This window comes from Kryptolebias marmoratus, linkage group LG17 (assembly GCF_001649575.2).
Source record: "Kryptolebias marmoratus isolate JLee-2015 linkage group LG17, ASM164957v2, whole genome shotgun sequence".
Classification (NCBI taxonomy): domain Eukaryota; kingdom Metazoa; phylum Chordata; class Actinopteri; order Cyprinodontiformes; family Rivulidae; genus Kryptolebias; species Kryptolebias marmoratus.
Genome location: NC_051446.1, coordinates 2,900,538 through 2,910,123, shown reverse-complemented (window position 1 = coordinate 2,910,123; position 9,586 = coordinate 2,900,538). Strand labels below are relative to the sequence as shown.

Sequence of the window (9,586 nt, the reverse complement as noted above, 5' to 3'; positions counted from 1 at the left end):
CCTCACACACCAGCTCAGGCTCCTTCCCCACCAGAGAAGTGACATTCCACGTCCCGAGAGCCAGCTTCTGTAGCCGAGGATCAGACCGCCAAGGTCCCCGCCTTCAGCCACTACCCATCCCACATTGCACCCGACCCCTTTGGCCCTCTCCTATAGGTGGTGAGCCCATGGGAAGGGGGACCCACGTATCCTCTTCGGGCTGTGCCCGGCCGGGCTCCATGGGTAAAAGCCCGGCCACCAGGCGCTCGCCAACGTGCCCCACCTCCAGGCCTGGCTCCAGAGTGGGGCCCCAGTGACCCGCGTCAGGACGAGGGAACACTGTGTCCAATAATCATACTCGTCATAAGGGGTCTTTGGGCTGCACTTCGTCGGGCCCCTCACCTAGGACCTGTCTGCCTTGGGTGACCCTACTAGGGGCATGAAGCCCCTGACAGCATAGCTCCTAGGATCATTGTGACACTTAAACCCCTCCACCACGATAAGGTAGCAGCCCAGGGAGAGTGCTCGGATTATAGACCTATATCAACATTGAATATGGATTAAAAACTCTACACCTCTATATTAGTAAAACGATTTGAGCAGTTCATTGGCAATATTATTGATGAGGACCAAACAGGATTTATTAGAGGATGCCAAGCTCAAGATAACACCAGGAGGGCACTTCACATTATTGACCATATTGACAACAAAATAACTAGAGCTGTCTTAGTAAGTCTTGATGCAGAGAAAGCCTTTGACAGCGTAAACTGGAAATTTTTTATACAAAGTACTAAAAAATTTGGTTTTAATGAGAAAGCTGTAAATTGTGTAAGGACTTCGTACCATTCACCTTTAGCCAAAATTAAGATTAATGGAAGTCTAACTAATAGCATAAAACTGGTGATAAACAGCAGCCCTGACATGTTCCAGAGCGTTCCAATGTTATTTGTAATTTATAATAAACCATTGGCACAACCCATTAGGCCAAATAAGGATCTTAAGGGTATAGCCGTAAATGATGAATTTAATATCATAGGTTTGTTCGTGGATGATGTTATCTGCTATTTAGAAGATACAGAAAATTCTCTACCTGGTCTGATCAATCAACTAGAGACATTTGGCTTCTACTCCAGATATAAATTAAATTTGGCAAAAATTATGATCCTGACGTTCAATTATAAACCACCTGAAACTTTGCATTGAAATTATAATCTAAACTGGTACTCTAATATGATATCATACTTAGGGATAGAATGAACTAAAAATATGGAAAATCTATGTAAGGCCAACTTTATTAAGGTGGACCAAGAAATTAGGAGGGATATTGAAAGGTGGGACATTCTGACACTAGACTTTACTTGCAGAATTAAGATCATAAAAATGAACATGCTGTCAAGGTTAGTCTACCTCTTTCTAGCATTACCCTTTAAAATTCCAGATAAACAGTTTAAAGCATGGAACCAGATTACATCTAGATTCATATGGAACGGCAAAAAACCCAGAATAAAATTTGATATTTTACAATTAGAGAAAGAGAAAGGAGGTATGGCATTACCTGACTTTAGAGAATATTATCATGCAGCCCAAATGACTCCCATTGTATATCTTGGAGCTAAAAATAATGAAACAAAATGGAAGAATCTAGAGCAACAAGTACACGGAAGATAAATATAGAACATTTTTGGAGAAACAGAGACTATCAAGAACACCCTTCAACATGTTGAGTCTGTCACTTGTTTCACTCTGGAAAAATGGATATATATGTAACAGTTGTGCACCCGTCCCATCATAAACACTCTCAAGAACCTTTGGGTTGGATGAGATAGCATTTTACTTTAAATGAGTGGTTCAGAACATAAACAAAATGTGGTTAGCTCCTCTACTGGCACAAATATCTAGAAGAAAAACAACACAGAATATCATCTCATGAGCAACACATATAAAATGAAATATAGAGGAGTAACAAGTCCAATATTGTCCATGTTCATATTTCAGCAGGAATTTCATTACAAATGGGAAAAGGAACTGGGAATTACACTTACAAATGATCAATAGCTGAATATCTGGAAGACCAAATCTTTACATCCTCTTCTAGAATTTGGAGAGAACATTGCTGGAACAATAATATTTGATATTTTATCACACCCAAAATACTAGTAAATTCAAATCCAGGGCCCAACTTGTGGAGCATTCAATGTTATCATACACATATTTTTTTGGGCTTTGCCCCAAAATTATAAAATTCTGGGATAATGTACACAAGATGATTGTAACAATATTGGGATACACTGCTACCTAATACCTAAGACCTGCTTGGTGTTATATTTAGTATGTTGGGTAATGTTGTATTTAAAAATGACTTATCTGTTTAGGATTCTCCTGGAGGTGGTAAAAAGGTAATTACCATAAAATGATGCAAATCTGAACCCCCTACAATTAACAAATTGATACAAACTGTAAATTCAACATTTGAGACAGAGATCTTGACACACAGACTAAGGACATAGCCTTAGTCTACAATGCTAAGACAAGTGGGAAAAAATGGACAAATTTCACCTCAATGATACAGGACCAAATAAGCATATATAGGATCTCATGATATTATATCTTTTTAATCAAGAATCACCCCCAGTGTTCAGTTTTTTTCTTTTTTTTGTTCTGTTTTATCTTTGTTTTATTTCTCTTATGATTTTGTTCATCTCTTCTCTTGGTTGTATTTTGGTAAACAACAATAAAAACAATGTTAAAAAAAGAATATTAATAACTGTTTTGATAACCACCAACAGTGAATTTAGGGGAACATTTTCTCTTTTTTTAAATTTAGTAATAGGCTTATTCCTGACAAAAAATTACATGGCATCATGCAGCCTTCATAACACAAAATTACATTGTGCCAAGCAATGGTGACATACAAAAAAACAACTTTTTGTCAGTTTTGTCAACCTGCATGTAATCATTAAAACAAAATAGGTTTACAGGTTCTGTCCTTCCTTGGTGCTACCACAACTTCTACCACTTCATAAGTTTTATCCCCCTTTTCTTCACAATCTACTTAGAATAACATCCATCTCCCTTCTCCTATTGTTTTCTTTACTATACACTGATTTCCTCAATACGTCCCAGAAAACTTAATTACTTGGGTTCGTTCTCACTAACATCATCTTTCTTGTTCAAGGTATTACCTATACCAATATCAGCTGGACTTGTCAAATCTTAGGGCAAAGACAAGACAAAACAAGTTCTTCCTGCTCAGATTAGACAAAGCTTTCAAAAATGTGCCATCTTCTGACAAGGCCCGATGTGAGTGGAGTTAGAACGAGCAGACAATGACAAAGTTTGAACCTTTTATTAGAAACCACCAAACTAATCAGAACACTAGTTCTGGAAGCTACACTCACTTTGTGGAGCGGGGCTTGGCCTGGACCAGGTAAGACAGCCGTGGGCTGCGAGGTGGGAGGAGCAGAGGTATTTAGAGAGGGGCTTAGACAATAGGGAAAGTCCAGGGGCAGGCAAAAGGTCAGAGCCAGTAGGTCAAAGGTATGCAGCCAAATCCAAAAAGGTACAATCCAGAAGGTGATGTCCAGAGTGGGGAAGTGAGGTCGGTCCGTGGTCATGGAGGCAGGCAAGAACTGTGACGATGCACTGGACATTTACTAGGAAAACCGTTCAATAATCTGGCAGTTAGTGAGGGTGAGAGGTGAGCTTAAATACTGGCTGGAACAGGTAAAGATGATTGCAATGATTGTTGTGATATGGAGTCCGGGGGCGTAGCATGATCGGTGAGGCTGTGGAAAGTTACTGAGGCTGAGAGCTGTGAGCAGGCGTGGCAGGAACAGTGGACTGTGCCACCTTCTGTCATTTACAGATACAAAAGACTGCTAAATCTCCCTCATGTCCACCTGCTGAAGTCTATCTTGGTGTATGTGGCAGACATCTACATTTTTCAAATGATGCTGTTTCATGGAGGATGAAAGCTATGTCTTAAGCCTTCTTAAGACCCTAAAACAAGAAGTAGCCTGACCTCTAAACCTCTACTTATGTAAATAGAGCATGTACCTCTGGCAGCATAGCTCTGAAAGTCACTGCTACTTCATTAACTGTGTTGCAGGGATATGGCAGTTTAAACATTGCCAGCTGTACCTCCTGTGAATGCAGGTTTAATTCTGGGTAACCAGTGACAACATCCTCCACCTTTCCAGAAATAAGCACCCTTTCTAGCTTACTAAAAGTATGAAAGCTGTGCTGGTCAAACCACTCTGCCAACTGCTCATCATCTGCATATAACAATATGAAGACCTCAGTCCTGAAGTACTCAGTGGGTGTTGGTCTGAATGCAGGTGAATTTCCTATGTAGCGTTTTGGGGTCTTTGGATATGGGCCATCTAGATAGACTCAATGTTTAACTTGCCTATCTTGTCACAGACAGTTAGTAAATCTGATGAAATTTATTGTCATATCTCTTCACCTGAATAATTTTTCTGACACAATCAAGCAGCCAGCATCCCTGGGACACTAACAGTCTTGCTCTGAAGGGACCGGTTCAGACACTCAAGCTTTTGAAGAACTTGAGAGACTAGAGAAAGACCAAGTAAAACCTGACCTTTCTGAAATCGTTCCAAGAGTCCTGTCACTGTTAATTATGTGTCAGAGGAGCCTAATGCAGTCATTTCCTCAAGACTCTGCAAAACTCATCATATTGTCATTCCATTGCCTGAATGGCTGCCATTCTCATAAGCCATTGCGTAGGACAGAAAGGCTTGAGAGTTCTGAAACTCCCCTCTTTGGACTGGGCAATCCCCTTAAAAATTGTCTGGCCTGATAGTTTAGGGTGCCAAGTTTGTGGACTAAATCCAGCACATCAGTTACAACAGGGTATGAGCTACAGGCTGTCTGAGTCTCAAGGCTGACACAGTAAGGGCCACAGTGAACATAGAGAGCTAGAGTTTGAGCTTGTCTTAAAACTGCTTGCATTCCTTCAACTGCACCTGACATATTTGCAGCCCCATTGTAGCTCTGCCCTCGAATGCAGGACAAGGGTAAGTTCAACCACATAAGAACATCAGTGGCCGTCCAAGCCAAGTCCATTCCTGTAGTAGATAACATTTCATAAAGACCTATAAAGTCTTCATGTGGTAGAAGATCACTATCTACTGTACATAACAAAGGCATATGGCTTCTTGCTCAGATCCTGAAATGTCTTGGACTCCATCCATAATGATGGAGAACTACAATGTGGACAGCTCATGTACAGTGCTTGAAATGGTCCTAACAGTATTGGCCATAATAAAATCTCATTTTGAATATGGCTTGTGTAGTGGTTTGTGGACTTACTGAAGCACTACTTCAGCACATCCTCCTCCTCAGCTTTATCCTGAAGTAGCTGAACATGGTTGCCCTCATTTTCATGACCACGTAAAGCTAGACCCATGGCAAGTGAGAAAACGGATCAGTTTCATTATTTTGAGCAAGCATGATCTTGCCTCTCTTTGCTGCTGCTGTGGATAGCTGAGTTTTAACATTTCTATTTTGGTATGAGTACATTGTGTTGGCTAGTTTGTGTGCTTGACTGTCTTGGTGAATTGTAAATTTCTCTATTACCCTGTAGTAAGGTTGGACAATTGGACGAATTTATCTACCATCGACGATAGGCTGAGCCATTCGACAGTTGTTTTTTTAAAGAACAATTTTTTTTTTGCCTACACACCCCCCACCATGTGCCACCAAGTGCAGTGCCGATTTATTCAGTCAAACTTATAACAAAGAAAGAAGAGCATATGTTCAGAAAACACATTTATTTGAACAATATCCACCGGGCGGGGGGAGGGGAGGGGACAGACACTGGCTTTTTTTAAACCAATACAACTGTACTTACAGTTCTACTGTTTCTGTCTTACAATCTCAGCTAAGTGTGAAACAGCAAATATAAAATTAAACAAAAACTAAACAATAAAAATGAACTCCAACATGTGTGCGTCCATAAAAAAAAAATCTTCATCACTGTTTTTAGTCTTTTACTGAGCAATTTGGTGCATACAAAATAAATAAATGACTGAATATTTCAAAAACTACAATGTCTCAGATCACAACAAGATGATAAAGAGAAACTATTTCTTCCAGAAAGAGCTTATTGTTAGGTTTTCGCCAAACATGAACACCCAGGAGACACATTTACAAAGTAAGTGAGTTTATTTGGGACCGGGGTAGGGAAGGGAATCAGGATCTGAAAAAAGTAAATCACTTAGGTTAGTCTCTCAGATTTTTTGTGGTTCAGAGGTAAGTTCAAATGAGGGAGGCTTATGGCAGGTGGCAGGGTGAGGGCGCGGGGGTGCGGTTCCAGGAATCCCAGGTGAGTATTTACACAGTGCTGGTGAGTGGTTTGCTGATGGTGGTGGTTCCCAATCCAGCCAGTGAGTATTTACACGGTGAAGGTGAAAAGCTGGACATGGGTTGACTTTGCAGACGATCCAGCAGGTAAATCCTTTCAGGGAGCACGGTCTGGCAGATCTCCAGTGATTATGCTGGAACAGGTTTGTAGCAGGCTGAACTTCCAGGTGAGATGTTCCCAGGCAAAGGCGTGACAAGCAGAACCGAGTAACACAGAGGACAAACACAGGTAAGTATCTTTCAGAATCCTTCACACCAGGTTTCAGGCTGAGATTGTTTACCCAAGGTACACGATGCATCAGCGACAAACTGCTCTCTGCCACTGCCTTAAGAACCCTGGAGCCTCGTGAAGGAAACCTGCTGCAGCTGAGAGTAATTAGAGAGCCAGCCAATGAGAAGAACCGAGGAAACAGGGCAGGTACAGGTGGTAGATTGCCACACTTATAAATTATTTGACAAGAAAACAAGTATGATTACCTTATCCAGTTTCAGCAGGGTGTGCAGGTTGTTAATAATATTGCCAGCGGTGCTAAAGACGTGTTCCCCCCAAAAAAGTCCAGACGTCACCTGCGCGAATAGATCAGCCATCATCATTTGTTGGACTGACGAATATTGGTTGAAATAATTTTACATATCGCCCAACCTTACCCTGTAGCCACAAAAGCTTCATCCATGCATTTTGCAAGTGGATTTTTTTTGTCTTTTGAAGACTTTCTTGCCATAAAAACAAAAACACACCATTTGCATTGGGCACATAATGTAGTCCAAGATAGTCCCTAAACCTAAACCTAAACTCTTGAAACTTTTGAGGCTTATTCAGAAGTTGCTGGTGGGGAATGATTCCTGCACCAGGCTGATTTGGCTTGATGTATATCACGTCCTGGCTCTCTCCCTTATATCGCTCAGGTTTGCTCGCACCTTCGAACCTTTTGGAATCCCTCTCTTCTAGATCTCCATCTGAAATGCTCTCTCTGTTTGTTGTCAAAATCTCCTTCTCCCTTATCTCTAATTTCTTTTGCTCCTAGAAATTAAAATTACAGTTAAATAAGCTGATAATTTTTCTACTGGATAAAATAAAATAAAGTTCTGTTTAAGCATGCTCTACATTGTGCATTTTAAATCAGTATTTAGAATGATTTATTCAGATTAGCTTTATAGAGATGTAGTAGAATGCTGCATGAATATGTGTGGATGGGTACAATGTGGTTTCCCTGTCGAAAACAACTCAGTGATAGATTTTATGTCATCACTGAATTTGGGTAAAGTAATAGCTAACATTAAGCTAGCTGATGGATCACTAGCCAGCTATCTGCAATAACTTTCCATTGGAAAAAAATCTGTCCTGTGGGGACATTTTAACTTTCCACATCTTTGGATAGAGTGTCCTAATGTCCATTGTGTCTGAGGATGGATCAGATATTGCAAACAAATAATTACCATCCAAGAATACCAGTCTATACTAGCTTAGCTTTAATTAAAGGAAAGGAAAATAGCTTCCTCCTATTTTTCATTGTTTAGTTGAACAGTAATTTAACATGGCCTTGGGCTAATTTTGAGACTGCGTAAAAAAGAATAAGGTTTTAACAAAAGCTAGACATTGTCAGATGTCAGTGGTACTGATATTATCTCCTCCAGTTTTGAGCAGCCTGCACTGAAGATTCACTTCATCATTTCTTCTTGCATGCCATGAGTTGTTGTAGGTAACCAGGACAACCCGGAGTGGACTTTTAATTGTACAAGTATTTTTCTATCAATCAAGTGGAATGGATTCTTTTGCAATGCAATGGAAACTATGCTGGGTGAACTAATATTTTATGGTAATTGGGGGGGTTCAAAACGGATATTTTTTAAATGCGAGGGGGACACGTAGCACCTAATATTCTCCTTTTGTCACAGAATATTTTCCATTGAGCACCAGATATTTTCCCACAGGATACTTTCTCGTGATCACTGCACACTTTCCTGTGCGCATGGAATACATTCCCCTGATTACTGTATACATTCCTGTAATCACCAGATACTTTCCTGTGTACACAGGATACTTTTTCATTATTACTGCATACTTTACTGTTATGACAGGGATTTTTTTATGTGCACCACATACCTTTCTGTACACACTGGACACTTTCTCATGCGTATTTTCCAGTGCCCAACAGAAACCAATTCAATGTTTTGTGTGTGTGTGTTCCCTATGTCCCCTATGTCCCCTGTGTCCCCTTAGGGACTCTGTGCAAACCTGACATCAGTGATTCATGATCTCTCTCCTCATATGGACAGGATGACTCTGTTCTGGAAGTGAAACACTACTGCACCCCATGCTGGCCAAACCCAGACAGTCCTATCAGCCAGACCTTTGAGTTGATCAACCTGGTGAAGGAAGAAAACTTGGGCAAAGATGGGCCAACTGTAGTCCATGATGAGTATGACTGTCACCGCTAACCAGACAATCTCATTCTGATTATACAATTTAGTCTGATTTTTGTTTCTAAAATGTTTTATGTTTTTTGTTCTGGCAGTGTGGGTGGAGCCACAGCAGGAATGTTCTGTGCTCTGTCATCTCTGGTGGAGCAGCTAGATGCTGAAGGGTCCATCGATGTATTCCAGGTGGCTAGGATGATAAACCTCATGAGACCAGAAGTCTTCAGCAATATTGTAAGGAAACTCAAGTTCTCTCAAGTTGTTTTTTGTAGCATAAACTGTGTATATCATCCAAGTGTGTAATGAACATTACTATAAAGATAATTGCAGTTGTATTTTTTTCTTTTTGCTACTTTAGATGGTTTTCTCAGTTGAAACAGATTTGTCTTCAAATTAATATACATACACTCCTGATCAAAATCTTAAGACCAGTCAAAAAATTGCAAGAATTTGCATTTTGCACTATTGGATCTTAAGAAGGTTCTAAGTAGAGCTTCACAATGTTAAAGGAAAAAATCAGTGCAAGAGACAAGAACTTTTAAGCAGGGAATTTTCTGCAAACTGCATTTACACTCAAACATGATTTTTTCAGCTGATCAAAAGTTTAAGACCATAGTCTTTAAAAGCCAAAAGCTGTGCAAAAATCTGGATTCCATGTCATTATCTGTCAAGTCTTTACACTGTCAAGACCTCCTGATGGCAAAAGCAAAAAAGCTCACTGACTTTAAACGTGGTAGGATTGTTGAGCTGCATAAGCAAGGCCTCTCACAACGTGCCATCGCTGCTGAGGTTGGACGCAGTAAGA

General features: G+C 40.3%; 1 protein-coding gene across 20 annotated transcripts in view; it reads left to right on the top strand.

Annotated features, from left to right (window-relative positions):
• Nucleotides 1-9,586, top strand: part of ptprz1a (protein tyrosine phosphatase receptor type Z1a) — a 197,760-nt gene that overhangs the window by 181,607 nt on the left and 6,567 nt on the right. For all 20 annotated transcript variants that reach the window (XM_037980715.1, XM_037980717.1, XM_037980718.1 and 17 more), the window contains 2 exons: nt 8,641-8,783; nt 8,880-9,015. In XM_037980715.1, the coding sequence (XP_037836643.1) occupies nt 8,641-8,783; nt 8,880-9,015 (279 nt within the window). The remainder of the gene's footprint in view (nt 1-8,640; nt 8,784-8,879; nt 9,016-9,586) is intronic.